The sequence below is a fragment of the Protobothrops mucrosquamatus genome, unplaced genomic scaffold (assembly GCF_001527695.2).
Source record: "Protobothrops mucrosquamatus isolate PMUCROS unplaced genomic scaffold, P.Mucros_1.0 scaffold1047, whole genome shotgun sequence".
In the NCBI taxonomy this organism is placed as follows: Eukaryota; Metazoa; Chordata; class Lepidosauria; order Squamata; family Viperidae; genus Protobothrops; species Protobothrops mucrosquamatus.
The window spans coordinates 494,103-511,833 of record NW_015387279.1 but is presented as its reverse complement, the minus strand read 5'-3'; the positions used below and the strand labels follow the sequence as shown (position 1 = coordinate 511,833).

At 39.9% G+C, this 17,731-nt stretch overlaps 1 protein-coding gene across 4 annotated transcripts in view; it reads left to right on the top strand.

Annotated features, from left to right (window-relative positions):
- Nucleotides 1–4,735: 4,735 nt before the first annotated feature.
- BTBD10 (BTB domain containing 10) overlaps nt 4,736–17,731 on the top strand; it is a 25,329-nt gene continuing 12,333 nt past the window's right edge. Inside the window, exons 1-2 of one of the 4 annotated variants that reach the window (XM_015820043.1) lie at nt 4,736–4,839; nt 17,505–17,695. In XM_015820043.1, the coding sequence (XP_015675529.1) occupies nt 17,542–17,695 (154 nt within the window). In that variant the 5' untranslated portion in view covers nt 4,736–4,839; nt 17,505–17,541. Of the gene's footprint in view, nt 4,840–4,876; nt 4,898–5,501; nt 5,578–5,817; nt 5,837–17,504; nt 17,696–17,731 lie in introns of those variants that run through there. The other 3 variants (XM_015820046.1, XM_015820044.2, XM_015820045.1) reach the window with 3 other exon arrangements.

Genomic DNA, 17,731 nt, shown 5'->3' with positions numbered 1-17,731 from the left:
TCCACGGCTGACACTGGAAGACCATTTGTCGGCCGTGACCAGGGGGGCGTTTTATCAGGTTCGCCTGATCTACCAGTTGCGCCCTTTTCTGGACCGGGATGCTTTGCGCACAGTCACTCAGGCCCTCGTCACCTCCCGCCTGGACTACTGTAATGCTCTTTACATGGGGCTCCCTATGAGGAGCATCCGGAGGCTTCAGGTGGTCCAGAATGCGGCCGCGCGGGCGGTGTTGGGAGCGACGCGTCGCTCCCACGTAACGCCGCTGCTGCGCGAGCTGCACTGGCTACCAGTGGCCTTCCGGGTACGCTTTAAGGTGTTAGTTACCACCTTTAAAGCGCTCCATGGCATAGGACCTGGATATCTACGAGACCCCCTTCTGCCACAGATTCCCTCCCACAGACCGGTACGCTCCCACAGAGCGGGCCTCCTCAGGGTGCCGTCGGCCAGGCAGTGTCGGCTGGCGACCCCCAGGGGGAGGGCCTTCTCTGTGGGTGCCCCCACCCTCTGGAACGAACTACCCCCCGAGATCCAGACGATCCCGGATCTCCTAACCTTCCGCCGCGCCCTCAAGACATGGCTTTTTGAACAAGCGGGACTGACCTAGGGTGAATTTTAAATAGGGAAAATTTTTTTTAAAGATTTTAATAATGACACAGCCATAAATATATTTGGCTTTAATTGGTTTTATAGGGGAAATGTTTTTTGTGTTGTTTTTTAATATGCTGTGAGCCGCCCTGAGTCCCGTGGGGAGAAGGGCGGCATAGAAGTTGGAAAATAAAAATAAACACCCAGGAAATGCCAAGTGTGGCACAAAGCTGCCGTGCTCTGGGAAGTGCCAAGAGCACGGTGCAAAGCTTTGGCCAAAAAGTGTTACCCAACCCATCCATTCTCGCTATCCCACACTCCCAGCTGATCTTTGCCATCTGCTTCCTCCCACTGCTGACCTCCCTCCCACTTGCTTTCCCAGCGTCTTTATGAGGCAGTTGCCGGTCAAGGGAGGCCATCTTCCCCTGGTCTAGCACACTCTTCGGAAAAAGGCAGGCGCCACATCCTTGCAATACTTCCAAAGACCTCAGAAGTTTTCCAAAGGCTTTCAAAAGCATTGCACAGATGGGATGCACTAGTATTTGGAGAATGGCATGGGCAATTTGAAGAATGGTGCCAGTGGCCTCGGGAAGAAGGCCTGGCATGGTTAGCACTGCCTTGCAGTGAGAGGATGATGCCATAGGTCAGCTGGGTGTAGCAAGGTTTGGGGTTTGAGGTGGCATTTCTCGGTGGCAGCAGCAGTGCTGGTGCTGAAATAGAGGTCTGGGGGCAGTAACACCTGGCTGGTCCCAAGCCTCTATTTCAATCCTTCTGCTGCCAAATGCTATGTAGGATAGTCAAAAGAGCACAGAATGGTGCAGATATGTGATTGAGGGGATCTGGAGAGTCCATGTAGTTGTAAAGATGGATGGGCATTCAAGCACACTAATTTTGATCACTTCACTGTGGGGGGTACTTCAATGGTTGTAACTTTGTGGACCAGTCATGACTCACTTTTTTCCAGCATCATAGCAACTTTGAATGGTTGCTGAATGAATGTTTGTAAATTAAAGTATAAAACAGAGGTCCCCAACCTTTTGGGCACCAGGGACTGGTTCTGTGGAGAGAAGTTTTTCCGTGGACCGGAGGGTGCGTGGTTTTGTGTGCTGCCTGCATCTCACGGATGAGGCTTTGCTTGTTTGTGCAGCCCAATTGCTGGCATGCCGCGGGCCGGTACTGTTCTACGGACCAGGGATTGGGGACCCCTGGTATAAAACACAATGACCAGAAATACTTATGTCTTACAATTCACGCCACTAGAGGGAGCTATGAAAGCTTTAAAAAATAAAGTATCACTCTCTGATATTTTATTTCTACTTCGGCAAGTACATCAAATGGCTGGACGTAAAGGAAAGTAGCTGGCTTAATCTGAAGGAAACTGGTCAGCAGCAATACAGTGGAAAAATCTGTGTATCAAAAAGAGTACTTCCTTTCTCTTTAAGAATTGCAAATTTAATCACAAATTTAGATTCAAAGTTGGCCAAACTGTTTCTAAACAGAATTATATTAATTTATGATTGTACTACATTTATGGACAAATTTTCTACTGAAGAATACAAGACAGTTTCTATTTGAAAAGAAGGATTGGGTTCATGGAATACTCAGTGTTGAAATGGAGTTATCTGGCTTGTTTGTGGCTGTGTTTGTATAAAGCCCGCTCTCAGATAACCCCGAGTACAGGTAGTCCTCAGATTAGAACCACAATTGAGCCCAACATTTCTGTTGCTAAGCGAGACAGTTGATAAATGAGTTTTGCCTCATTTTGCCACCTTTCTTGCCACAGTTACATGAATCACTGCAGTTGTTAAGTGGCTAAGTGACTTTGGCTTCCCCATTGACTTTGCTTGTCAGATGGTCACAAACGGTGATCACATGATCCTGGGACACTAATCTGTCATAAATGAGTCAGTTGCCAAGTGACTGAATTTTGATCACATGATCATGGGGATGCTGCAACAGTTGTGTGAAAAAAAATTCAGTGCCATTGTAACTTTCTTACCAGTGATTTGTGTGACGATATTCAGTTCCTGATGGACATGTAGTGTAAGTAAACATGTCCATCTTGTTTCACAATTAAATTGTAAAAAGATCTCGGAGACTTATGTCTCTGTACCCAATTTCGTTGAGACAGAGGAGAGAAGACAGGAGGTACTCACACGATCAATCACTTTGTCGGGTCTTTCAGAACATCAATAGATGTAGTAGCTCCAACCTGATAAGGGCCCTTGGCTTTGTATCATTTTGTAGATTTTGAAAAACGAAACAAAACAAAAAGGACAGCCTGACAAGCTTCAAACATACAAGATAGCTGCTCCCAAAATAGCTATTGTAGCCCTTGGATATTTCAGGGATATTATATATTTCAATATAATTCACCAAATATGCTTTAACCATTTCATTTAAAGGTTCAGAATGTTATCTGAATCTAGAAACTTAATTTCTGGATCAGACTGCAAACACCCCCAAATAATCCCAGACTGTTAAATTATCTAATGGAGTGAGGCCTTGCTCTATAAGTTCAGTACTGAGGTTTAACTCTTTTGCTTGGTCTTGAGACCTAAGGATTGGAACAGGATTGGAACAGGGTTGCCTGAGGTCTCTACTGTGGTTTTCCTTTAAATTTTAACAGCATTAGGGTAAAATTGAGGACCGAAGCAAACAGTTCCTTCTTGATATGCCTGACTCTGAATTTCATGAATTTCAAGTCTTTTAAACCATTTTTTTAAAAAATGATTTACGGACTAGGAACTATTGTAGCTGAAAAGGCATGTGAAATACCACACAACTTACCTACACATAACTTATGAAAGCAATATTAAACAATATAAAACTCTTGGTTGCTTACTTGCAGACATTACATTACCTCACTAGGTTAACTTCATAAGGGCTAGTGAATGTGGGTTTGCTGTTTATATACAGCTGTTTGCCCTAACAGGGTAGGTGTGTGTGTGTGTGTGAGTGTGTGTGTGTGTGTGGTTTTCTCTTTGGTAATTCCCAGATTAGGGTTGTTTTCTATTTGTTTGTCTAGTGTTAACAATCAATTGATAACAATCAAACAGAAAACTACTCTAATCTAGTAACCACCAAGGAGAAAAGCACCTCCCCATCAATACTGGCAGAGCAAGCTATTGTATTTAAACAGGGAGCAAACCCACACTCACTCCCACTGACCTGACTTAATCCGATAATGAAATACTTGCAAGCACACAAACTCAGAGAGCATGAAGAACTCTAGTTCAACCCTAAACTACACAAAATCTCTTCCGCTGGAATAACACAATATATCTGGATTTGCAAAACAAATTAGGTAGTTTCCTATTTTTAGCCCAGTGACCCATATTTATCACACGGATATTAGGCGTGCTTGGTAAATTAAATGGCCTTCTGACTTTTTGCTCTTCTTTCGAGCCAAGCACCAATATCCCCATGCCCGGCCACAAAAAAGCTCAACGGGTTCAGTGATCAAGTGCGGGATTATAACCTGTAATCTGAACCAATGGGATTATAACCTGTAATCTGAACCAATGTCCAGGGAATTTGAGGTGGTTTCTTTCTAAACAGACACTGACTAAACAGAATGAGAGTTTCTCAATAAAGGCGGCCCGGACTCCTTTTCTCGTTAAGATGGCCAAGCCACCCTCTGCCGCAGGTTCTTTAATTTGAATGTCACAACTGCGCAGATTGGTTTCCTTTTTTTTTTTTTCCTACCGTTGTATTTTATCAACTATCTCTGGTATAGATTCTAGTTTGGAAGAAGCTATGACGATTTGGGTTTAAGCCGCTGGGGAGCCGAACGTGCCTTTCACCCACCAGAGAAGGAACGGCGCTGAAACAGCAGGCTAGGCCAGGGGTAGGCCGTTCACCCCGAGTCACAGCTGGGGGGGGGGGTCCTTGAGGACCGGTCCCCTGCGTTTAAGTGCCAGAAGGAGGGGACGCCGCTGCTGCAGCTGCTGCTCCTGGAAGGAACGTGAGGACGAGGGCAGCGAGAAGAAACAGGCCGTTGCCGCGCGACCACAAAACTCGCCCTCCGGCGACTTGAACCGAGTCGCGGGCTGCGGAGCCCGCAGGGATCAGCTGATTTCCCCGGGGGGGGGGAAACTCGATCCGCTTTCTCCCCTGACTTGACTTCCCCTTTCTGCTCGAACTCTCGCGAGCGTTCGGACGTCAGAATAGAGGCGTCTGCTTCTCGCGGGAGCCGAGCGGACGGTTGGCTGGGCCTAGCCGTTTGTACTGGTAGCCGTGGCGGTACTAGTCGTAAGTTGGTGCCGGGGGAGTGGGGGGTCGTTTGAGCCCCGACGGTCGGGCGCGGCAGGTGAGGCGGAGAAGCACGGTTGGTGGGGGGTGTGTGTGTGAGATGGAGGTGGCACGCCGCTAATTGCCCGTCGATGAGAAGACTCGGCGGGATGTTGGGTTCGGGAAAGCCTCCCTTGAGGGTTGAGACCGAGGCGGTGGCCGTCGCCTTCGGTCCCTTTGCCCGTAAAAGGGAAGACTTGAGTGGCAAGGGAAGACTCCGGGACCCCTGAAAGATGGACGCCGGGGGTGTCTGGGTGGTGGACTCGTGATACAGGGGTCGGGTTTGGTTTGGTTTTGTTAAAATTAAGCCAGCTTTGTTGATGACATGTCGGGTAGGGAACCGTAGGAGCAGTGTTTCTCAACCTTGACAATTTGGAGGCATGTGGACTTCAACTCCCAGAATTCCACAGCCAGCAATGCTGGCTGTGGAATTCTGGGAGTTGAAGTCCACATGCCTCAAAATTGTCACGGTTGAGAAACACTGCGTAGGAGGATACGTGTTTGGCGGTGGGGCTCTTCCTTTCGCTAACATCCCGGACGTGTGTGTCGTGCGTATGGTGTGCGCGCTTTCGGTTAGACGGGAAGCTCGCTGGAGAAGCAGAAGAGCCCAAATTGTCCCAGTTTTAGAAACTGCCGATTTGGGGGACTTCTGGTACTTTTAAGGGCAGTCGACACCAACAGGTTGGACAGCCGGCGAAGGTAGGGCTTCTTCGACCGGAGATCTCAGGAGGAGGAGGAGTAATACTTGGGAGAGTTTTTGTAGGTTGCCAGCTGGGCTGCGAGGATGCCGGTTGGATGGCCTTGTGGGTAATGAATTGTGTCGTCCTGGTGTGCTAACTAGGACGGCTTGGCAGGTACCGGGTGCGACGTAGACGAGTGTGGGAAGGATGACGTTGCTAATGGCAGTTTGAGGCTGGGCGCTGCTTTTCTGGGAGGCGGCGGGGCAGAGGGAGGTGAGGTGAGTGGTTTCCGTTGCGGCAAACAAGCTGTTGCCGAGGGAGAAAAATCGGTAATTGGACGCCGAGGATGAAGATTTCCTGGTCGCCTCCGCGCATCTGGTAATCGGCGTTGGGCCTTTTTGGAGGGCTTGTGTGTGCGTGGCAGTTTTTTCTGCGAAAATCGCCTTGTCACTGGCCTCACTCGTTCTGCTTTGCGCAATTCTGTAGTGGGGGGCTGTCGTTTGGGCTTTTCCTTGCTTTTAGAGCAGTGTTTCTCAACCTTGACAATTTTAAGGCATGTGGACTTCAACTCCCAGAATTCCACAGCCAGCATTGCTGGCTGTGGAATTCTGGGAGTTGAAGTCCACATGCCTTAAAATTGTCAAGGTTGAGAAACACTGTTTTAGAGCTAGCTAATGAAGTGGTGATCCTGTTTAAAAAAAACGTATTTGGGAGACGGCGGCGTGTCATGTTTTGCCCAAAGCTCTTACTATGCTATATTGTTTCCACACTTGGAAATGCTGCATTGTATTTAGATAGTCGCAGTGTGAATCCGACAAAAAAACAGTTTGCCTTTGTGAACATCTCGGTGGTGGGGAATGTGGGGAACCTTTTTTTTTTTAGGAGTTAGGATGGCTGCTTTGAGTTAATACCAACAGTTGGTATCCAGAGACAAGGTTTTCAATATGCTTAATGTTTACCTTCGTAAGTTGTATATTAATAGTGCGAACATCAGTTTATCTTAACTGGGACTTTACGTGTATAATAAGAGTCACAATTATGTAATCCATATTACTATAAAAAAAAATCCAGTATTTTATAATGACATTGTTATTATTCCAGGTTGTCATGTATTTTGTGACCCTTGAGTAACAATTTTAATTCTCTATTAATTTAAATGTTAATATTTTAAATAATATATTTAAAGCATTGGTTAGCACTCTAGTGATTCTACATTAATAGAATTTGAATAGGAGAAGCTTCCAGTCACCGACTTTTAGTATTCCATAACCATTTTTCCAGGGCCTTAAGAATGAAACTGAGGCAATGTGAGAAATTTTCCTTTCTCTCTTTCATTAGACAATACTTTCTTAGTGGAGAGTCAGATATTACCTGTTCTTTTGACACCATCTACATCTTTATAAAGCTTTTAACTAATATAACTCTTTTAGATTAAAAAATAGTCCTTTGGCTGGTATTGTCTAACAAAAATTGCCTATTAGTCATTTATTTTCATAGTACAACTGACTTTATGAACATACAAGCTTTTTATTCCTCTTTTTTTTGTTGTACTAATTCATAACTGGGTTTTCTTGAATTAGTAATTCTTTAAAAAATCAGTATTTTTCTTTTACTGTTCCAGAGATTCAGATTAATCCTTAAAATTGTACAGTGTAAAATATATAGGATTACTGTTCATGAGCTAATACACAAAATTGTTTTTAAAAATACTTGGGTACTCATGTTTTAATATGCAATTCTTTGTCTTCTAAATTATAAATTACTTATAAAATGTTGTACAATTTCATTGTAGTCATGTAGAAATAATCCTGATAATTTTGTTCATTTGCTACTAATAAAAACTTCCTTTGAAGTCTGTCAGTGATTTAGATATTTGTGGCCATTGCACTACTACAATATCCTATTATTCTATTTCATACCTCTATCTTATTTTGGTCATATTTAATGTAATTTTGTACAAATTTAAACCACACACAGAGTTGCTTAATAGCAGGATAAATCATATAAATTTAATAAATAAAAAGTAATTCTTATCTGATAACATCTTAGTTACAATACTATAATAGACATTTGCTGCCTAAGGTAAGATCACCTAATTTCTGATGTGGCTTTATCCTTATTTGCCTTTAATTTGTATTATTGATTTTTTTGTTTTATTTGGTAATGTGCATTCCTAATTCTTAGATAGCCAGAACTACTCCTCTGAATGATCACTTGATCAATTGTAATAGTATTTTATAGACTATAAGTATCTAATCAGTTAAAACAGTCTTTTTATTCATCTGCAGAACATATTAAAATGCAGTTTGAAGAGTAAAACAGCCTCCTTTCTCAGAGCCATGATATTTGGCCTTATGTTTGTGTATATTTCCCTTAATCAGAACCTAAAGTAGACTTGTTGGTATTGCCCTTATTTGATCTAAAATATATACATTTGAAGTTATGTTAGGCTTGTTTGTTAATAGGCCTATATGGCTGAGTTTTGATTGGCTTACTCTGACATTTCATCTAAGCAGGGAGACACATCTGGGCAGTTGGACAAATTTAGAAACAAAGCAGTATATAGCACCAACTCACTATTAGTGTTTTCTAAGACTGCCTTTTGAGCCTATGAAACATCTAGGAGTGCATTCTACGAAATAAAGGTAATGTTAAAATCTGCTGCTTCGCTTAACAGCATGGCAACCTTCCTAATTTATTTATTTATTTATTTATTTTAAAAAATAGAATAGAATGGTGTCAGAACTGCCAGGTGTCAAAGGCAGTCTTTACAAGAATACTTGTACACAGCTGCCATGTTTGGAGTCTATAAAACCCTTCACTGAGAAATGTTTTCAAGGATATTGTTTTCCATGGAAAAGACCAATAATATGGCCATTTGGCTGTTAATGGAACAAGGCATGTTTCTCATGCAGACATGGTTTCTGTCAAATAGTTGTGATGAATGAGTATAATTTTATGTATCTGCTTAGATTTTTCAAAATTCTAGCTAGATTCTCTGTAATAAAATAGAATGGGTTCTGATTTTGAAGTAATTATAGCTTATTTTAAAAACATAGTTTTTGCACCATGACTTAGTGCATTTGATATGGAACTATAGTTAATGCAAATAAAGCCTTGTTTAGGGTTGGGTGAATTCAGGTAGAAATAAATTTTAAACCAATGTATTCCATTTATAGCTTCTGCTTGTAATGATCAGATTATGTTATTAATTTTGGATTATATTTACTGAAAACATGTTTTGTATAAATCATGAAATTATTTTTAAAATAAGGTTTTTAACAATATTGAATGGAATTTCATTTTAATTACTGGTATATATCTGGATATTCAAAAATGTGTAAAAACAATTATAGATCAACATATTAGAAACTCAAGTGGTATATTAGTATAGACTTGTGTTTCTGAAAGGTTGTCTCTGGTCTTTTTCTATGTGATGGTTCTTTTGAAAACCTTCTGTATGCGCATAGATTTGTGGAACCGGAAGATAGAATATTGTTATAAGTTTTGGCTGTCCAAAATTTTGATAATCTGATTAATCAAATAATTATAGCAGTTGTATCATTGCAAAATTTCCACAAAGGCAGCTTCCACTGTACACAAAGACACTATCAGTTTTTATTGAATGGTTCACCAGTTAAATGGTTATAATAATTGTTCAGACAACAATACCCCATCTCTAATAAAATGCCAATTTGTATTTATTTAATAAAAACTAAAAAGAGTGGGTTAAAATATGATCCATAATCTAGCTTGTTTATACACATAGTCCAGCTTTACCCAATTAGGGACATTATCTTCCTGCACATAGAAAGTTACATTATTAAGAGAAGGGTATGTCTGATGCTTCATGTTGCTTCTCCTTTCCTTTAACTTATGTGGGAGTTCCAGCCTTTTAGCAAGAAATGAATAAGACTTACCACAGGTATGTGCTCATGTTCTACAGTAATATGTTATACATTGTTGGTTAAGGGTGGTGAAACATGCTGACTTCTCTGTCCTTATTGTGTCTGCAATTTTTAGTGGTTTTGTTTAGATAAGCTTACTCCCTTCTTTAGAGGAATAGTGGAACTGATGCTTCAACTGGCAACTGTGACACTTTTGCCAAATAATTCAAGGATAAAATTGCTTATATTAATTTTAAGCTCGAAGCTTCTTTAACAGATTTTGATGTGACAATATGTGAAATAATATTTTGTAATGTTATCTGAGATTAGTTTGAACTTTGGGAAACTTGAGGGCTCTCTCTAGCACAGGGGTAGGCATCCTTGGCTCTTTTAGGACTTGGGGACTTCAACTCCCATAATTCCTGAGCCAGCTGGCTCAGGAATTATGGGAGTTGAAATCCCCTAGTCATAAAAGAGCCAAGGTTGCCTACCCTTGCTCTAGTGTGAAAGTGGGTACATATGATCAGGCACAATGCCCTTCCTGGTTCCTTCTAGCATTGAATAGATATGCCAGTGGCTGGATCCAAGAGATGGCTAATGCTTCTTTCTGAGAAAACATGATCCTGCCTGTCTTGAAAAAGGTGGTGATTTAAAGAAATTCCTATATTAAAGAAAGTCTGATCTAGCTTTGTTGGAGAATTGTTGCCCTATTTCCAACTTCCCTTTCTTGGTGTTGGTATTTCTTGTTCAGAAGGGGAGGTATTGATTCAGGTATAAAGGACCTTTATGAAAATTCTTTTCAATCCAGATTCTCCCAGGAGCTTTTCTTACTATCATGTTATCCTACTGGGCTGCCTTTGGGGTAAAGGGTTGAAGGTACCTTTCTGCAAAAGTTCTTCTGTTTTTGGGTGGTTTCAGCTGGTACTGGTGGGTAAGAAACTGTCAGGGTGGCTGTAGCTCCAACACATGACTTCTCTCAATAGCTTCATATATAGATATATGACTTCTCTCAATAGCTTCATATATATAATATATATGAAGCTATTGAGAGAAGTCATATATTTCTTTGGTCCAAGGTATCTTGAGTCCACTGATGGTAGTCAGCTTTTCATTGGTGCTCCGAGCCTGGCTGGAAACATTTCCAGCCAGTCTAATCCAGTTTGTGGAGTTGTGATGGGTATAAACAAGCTTAGATTTAATCTCAACATGATGTATTTCTATTTTTCTAGAAACAACATGGTTTCATGGCTGCAGTACTAGCTGCAGTGTTATGTCTATAAGTTGCTCATGTAACAATGGTTTCCATTGTTCTTCCCATGCACAATTCTGTTTATGTCCCACTCCAGAGATTCTAATAACTTTTATGCAAATTGAGGTGTGCAGAAGAGAAATAGGGGTAGACCTCATGTCCTCTTTTCTTTGGGAGTGGACATGATACTATTTATCTTGAAAAGGTGGTGGTTGAACAAGCTTATATTGAAGAAAGTCTGATCTGACTGCCTTTGTTTAGATACCTTTTGCAGTTATGTTGGTGATGAAAAACCAACTTTGCGACCACTCTTTATGTTTATGAGCTTTGTTGGTCTGCAAAGCAAAGCAAAGCTAAAATAGAATAATAAAATCATGATGCTTCATTTTGCAGTCACTTCATTTAACAACCAAATTGCTGGCTCTTAATTGTGGCTGCTAAATGAGGACTGCCTGTATGGCAGGTAGAAGGCACAATTCAATAAAACTATATATATTCAAAATATTCTCAGCATTTGTGAGTGCTAAATACACAGAATGTTTTCATTTAGTTTATGACTCACATTTTTCACCTTTCTGCGGAATTGCATCCTGATTGAGAGGTCGTTTGCTATTGTTTCCTTGTGTATTTGTAGCTGTTTCTAGATTTTTTAAAAATCTTAAATCTGAATTTGGATTCTGGATATCTAGTTACATATAATAGAAGTAAGTGAATGTGATAATGCTTTTCTTTGAACATGCAAATGATAATGGGTATAGTTTCATGTGAGAGGCTTTGGAATGTATTCCCCCCTTAGCCTTTAACTGAAATTGTTTTAACATCTTCCAGCTCTGTGCCTTCCAATGACATTAAGTAGATTGTCTCCTGTGGCCTGCTGGCAGGTGAGAAAGATGATTTGCAGCCCCTAACCTAGGGTGGTAGATCCTGTCCATCCCTGTATATGTGAGCAGATGTGGCCTTTTAATTTGCCAGCCATATTTGCCTTATGCCTTTTGCATATTGAGCTATGTCCCTTCATTTTTTTAGCATTCCTTGAAAGAACTGTTTTATTTGCATCCTAAGACCTGAATAAGGCAGACAGATCGTAGGTGTAAAAATAGACTAGTATGGTATAGATCAGTGGTTCTCAACCTGTGGGTTGGGACCCCATTTGGGGTCGATCGACCATTTCACGGGGGTCGCCAAGCAAGGCTGTCCGCCATTTCTTTTGTCTGCCATTTTTTTCCCCTTTTCTGGCGGGTGCCTTACCTCCCTTGGGCTGGGCCAGCTGGTGGTCGGCCTGCTCCGTCTCTGCCGCTTGCCAGCTATGCCTCGGCCGGCGCAGGGGGCGGAACCACGCATGTGCGGCGCTCCCGGGCAGGGAAAGTCCTCGACTTACGACCGGTTGGGTAATCCTCGACTTACGACCGGTTTAGTCCTCGACTTGCGACCAGTTGGGGTCCCGGCATTAAAAAGGTTGAGAACCACTGGTATAGATGTAAGACAGTAGTTGTGGGGTTGCTCTGTGAAGGCTTTGACAGTTTAATTGGGAAATAGTCATGGTTGTTTCAATAAGTCATAGATGGGTGCTATATCCCCTATATATTGCACAGCATCTCTTCCAAATTCAGAGCTTTGTCGAAGTTATGGATTCAAACATATATATATATATATATATTGCAATATTCTGAAAATCATAGACTTTCACAAACTGAATTTTGCTTGCTGCGATTTTAGATCAGAAACTTTTTATATTTGTTCTTCTGACTTTCTCTTTGAAATTAAAACCTTAGATTTTTCTCCGTACTAGTGTAACTGATACGTTACATTGGGGGACAAAATATTATGCTTAGAATAAAGAGTATCTCTTGCTTATTTTGTACATGCAATTTCTTGACATAAATTTCTCATGGCATTTGTCTTTCCTGTGTTTTAAACAAAAATAGCACAGGACTTTTACTAAGAATCTTTTGCTGTGAATTCCTGTCCAAACAGATTATTATATGCTGAATGAATTCTGCTCTTTCTGCTGCAGTGAAAGCCTAAAGAATAAGGCACGAAAGATAGGTGACAGAAGAAACATTTCAGATGCTTTATTAGTTTATTAAAATCTGACAAGCGGGTAGGGCTAGAAATAGCTTCACAGATGTCACTTGGCAGTATATCAGGCAGCTCTTTCCTTACGCGTTCTGTACACTATCCATCAAATATGCCAGCCAATGGCAGCTTACAAAAAAGGAAACGGTAAGCATCAATTCAGCTTACTGGAGGCTCTGAGGTTAGACGTCAGTGCTGCACTGTGCACGGCTGAGTCAGTGGCTGTGAGAAAATGAATTGAAATAATATCTTGGGGGCTTACCTCTCTGAGCACTTAATGGACTGAAAAGCTGTAACAAGAGTGTTACCCTTGAAATGGGAGAAGAAAGGAGGATGCTAGAAAATGAGGCTGATAATGCTGTAGAGTATTGAGAGGAGAATGGAAATAACAAATATGCTGAACTTAGCAAGTAATGCCAGAGAATGCTGAACTGGCTTCTAAACCTGCAGGCTGGAGAGGAGCAGCAGATTTCTTTTGTACTTTGTTTTCAACCTTTTCTCCATGTTTTTGTGTTCCTACCCTTTTCTACCCAAAAAGCAGGTGCGTATCTGTTAACAAATCTAATACAGTTTTCAGAACTTAACTTGAGAAGGAAATATATAAAGGAGAGGGAATAGTTCTTTGTGTAATTGATCTCTTAAAATATTTATATGATAAAAGAGAGCTTGTGTGACCACGGATTTAAAATAGCAGCTATAATATAAATAAAAATATTATTGAGCAGAAGCTGAATTGAGCAAAAATGGAAAATATATGAAATAATGTATTTAAAGTTTTGATGATTGTTTAGCTTTTGTTAGATTTTTTCCCCTCTATTTGTGGTCTTCTAGGCCAAGAATTTATAAAGGTAGCGTTTAAAGTTTCAAGTTACACTCTGGTTGCTTTAATAAGGAAGTAAAAAGATGGTTCCTGAGTGTAAGATGCAAGTTATGTCATATCATCCTTATCTTATTCAACAGTATGAAAATAAATCATATCTTTCTAGAGTTTACTTTTTAGTTTCTGTTAATGACGTTATGCATTTTTTCAGCTGTTATTGGTGACGCTTAATTTATTGATTTGAATAGTTAGAAAAAAATGACAGTGTCATAATACAGAACTACTCCATAAGAGCATTTCTGAAGTTGTATGTATGTATTTTATCAAGACGTTTCTGCTGTATGTGATTGGTTGACCAGTAAATTATTATCAGCAAGCCACATTTCAGATTGCTTTATGGAAATAGCTTGGATCAGCAACCCCCCCCCCCCCCCCGCCCAAAAAACAATCTGAAGATCCTGCTATATAGTAGCAACATTGTATTATAACAACAATATATAGAAGTTGAGCAAGGACATCACTTCTGTAGATTGAACTTAGAAGTCTGGGCTACAAATCCCTGTGTATTATTAGAGTATTATAATTATATAGAGGCTTATAAAGTATTCTGCCTGGATTTATAATTAACATGGGTTTTTTAGGGGGACAAAGTGAGAAACTGAAATCTAATCTAGCAGAATAGTCTGTTTAATAAACAAAACTAAAATGAGGCAAATAATTTAATATGTTTTATAAATATCTCAAAGGTTTACTTTTCTCATTAAACAAATGTAACAGAACTGAAATATTTGAGGAGAATGGGAAATCATAGCTCATTTACTTGGATATAAATATTCAAGTAAAGCAAAATTTTATTTGGCAGTATTTTTTCTTGGAATGAAATGTCCATAAACACAAATCACTTTCAGACACTACATCTTTTAAAAGTGAAGAAAAAAATAAAGACAATAGTAGCAGTTGACTAATAGGAATTTGACAAAAGAAAGGAATTATGCAAGATAAGATCAAAACCTAATGGGGAGGAAAAGTTGAGTAATGCAGCTGGTTGAACTTTATATTATAAAGCTGCTATTTTAGTGTTATTCTGTAAAATTTTCCTGTGCATTTTCATACACACATAGACACACACTATAACTTTTAGAAGGTCAGGGTGATTTAATTTCTAATATAAACATGAAATAGATTCACTTTGAAGGTGTAGTTTAGTTCTCACTAAAACAGTGAGAACGATATTTTCATTACTATTTAAAATTTTGTTTTTAGGAATCTTAAAAGTTAAAATGATAACATTGTTTGAAGACATTTCTTTTTCCCCTGCAAATTTACCCAAATCTTTTTTGGGTATGTTGTCCAGAGTCTTGAGTAAATTTGGAGGAAGAATCTGCAAACAAGAGAAAATCCATTTCCTTAATGGATGCCATTCAATTGGTTGATGAGAACATTGGTACAAATGTTTATACTATTGTTTTTGCAGAAGTTTTTGTAGCATGATTACTATCTCGCTAGAGTTTTTATCACTTGGGTAGGAAGCATTTTATCTGAGTCATGAGGCATGCTTCCTGTAGCATGTAGATATATCCAAGTATTAATATGCATGAACTTGGCTTGTGTTCGGAAATTTCTGAAGAAGATTGTGTTTCATTATGCGGGTTTTATAAGATTGCTATTGAGCCAAACCTTTCTGGAATGAGCAAAAACGGTGTGTTTCATCTAGTGCTGCGGTAAGCAGATTCTTGCTCCTGTAATTGAAGTTTCCTATTTTTTTTCTTTCTGCATCACATTTCCCTGTGCTAGAGTATATAGAACTAATTAGGTGGATGGAGGGATGGAAATAAAAAGGGGAAAATGCTTACCAGTTCTTACATCAGTGGACAGATACAAATGGATTTCATATATGTGTAGAAATAGGTGCAAAATGTCTACTTACTTGGTGAAAATATTCCATTTCACATGACTAAATTGCAGAGTTTTAAAGTTATCTTTTTATTCCCTGCTTTAGAGTTTGAGATTATTATTTTTTTTATCAACTAACACTTCTCCTTAAGCAACTTATAGGTTCGGAAAATGACTTCAAAAGGAAAAGGATGAGAAATAATAAAATACAATATAAGTTATTTCAGTATGCTTTCCCATTTTCTATTTCTTTTGGGTGGAATATGGGGTTTGCCGTTTCCTCCTTTCTAGGACAGTATCCTAAGTTCTGTGTACCTATAGACAATTGAGACTGTAGTGATATTGATCCCAAAGTCTAATGCAGGGGTGTCAAACTGCCGGCCCACGGGCCGGATGCGTCACACCAAAACCACGCCCACCCCATTGCCAGCAATGAGGAAAAAGTTGCAATATGTTGCGACACATCACGTGACGTTGTGAGTTTGACATCCCTGGTCTAATGGATTCTATATAATTGAGCTGCTCAGTAGGATAAAAACTGCTACTGCTGCACTTCATGTGGCAATTCTAATTTTTTTTCTAAATGGATCTATTCTTTGAATACATTCACTTTCTCAGAAGTGGCTTTTTTTTTGGGGGGTCCTGAATTGTATTGACTGTTTGGATATTACTGTAACCAATTTCAGTAGTTTTGAAACATAGTATGTGGATTACAGTGGCTTTGCCAATCTCCATGCCTTCTAGTTGTGGGCTTTGTGTACATCTGTGCGTCTTCGGTTGTAGAAGGCCATACGATGTCACAAGAATGGTGTTTTTTTTTTATTCTGTTAGTACTGTATAAGAGGAAAAATTGCAGGTACTCTTCGTATTGTTGGTTTTAGTTGGTTTAATAGAATGTTACCAGGCCAAATATGATTTTAATGTTCTAGTTCAGGGGTGTCAAACTGCTGGCCCGCGGGCTAGATGCGTCATGGTGAAACCACACCCACCCCATTGCCAGCAATGGGGAAAAAGTCGCAGTACGTTGCAGCACGTGACATTGCGAGTTTGACACCCCTGTTCTAGTTGATTAGCACTTTACTTTGATATTAAGCAACTAGTAAAAATGTTAGTTCTATGTAGTCTGAAATATTCATCTAGTTTTGATTTTTTTCAATTAGAGCAGTTTGAGACCGGTTTAGTCCTCGACTTACGACCGGTTGGGGGTCGCGGCATTAAAAAGGTTGAGAACCACTGCTGTAGCCAAAGAACTTTGTGTAGCTTTCATATTCATCTGTAAAATATAAAAAAATCTCAAAATAGTTAAAAGATAATAAGCCTGGTTGGTAATATATAACAATAATATATGACAACAATTAATATTTGAAAGACTGGAGAAAGAGGGAACCATTCATATATGGACAGTGTCAGACCGTTTCATAGGAAAGACAAGTTTTTTTGATCCCTCTCCCCTTAGCTCCATAAGGGTTGAAGAGATACAACATGCAATCACAGTTCACATGTTAGGACAGATTCTACCAGGAACATATCATCTTATAGGTAATAATCAGCTTTTGAAATATCCTCAGAAACCTATTGGCAGCCAGTACACTGGTTAAAATTGAGTTATTATTTTGTGAAACAGTTTTCACCTGTTTGCACGTGGACTAACACTTTCTGTGCACACTTTAGAATCTTAATCAGAAGGCAATCTCATGACCCAGGATGTTGCAATCATTGAGATGTGATGCAGCATGAGTTCCTGACAGCCTTCAGGCATCCGATCCGGACATCCATTGCATTTCTGGTTTGGCTCATTTTGTTTGCAAGGCATTTCCCAACTCCGTATGAACATGTTGTCAGGGTGTCATGAAAAGGTGAAAATCTTACCATATAAATATGACTTTCCCACAAGCAACATGCCTCTTCTAAACAGATTACTACTGAAATTGACAAAATAAACATTCACAATATAAGATCTATTTTATATTGACTACTTAAGGATTCTAAATACTATCTCATCCTGTTCACTTTTCTTCTAGTACTTCATCTCGTCTTGTTAAGGGTGATTGCAGCAAAATGAGTCTTCATGGGGCTAGTGGTGGGCATGAAAGATCAAGAGAGCGAAGAAGGTCAAGTGATAGATCACGTGACTCATCCCATGAACGTCTTGAGTCCCAGCTCACTCCATGCATCAGAAATGTTACTTCACCAACAAGACAACACCAAGGAGGTATGTTTTAGTTATTTACTTTCTAGGTTTTTTTTA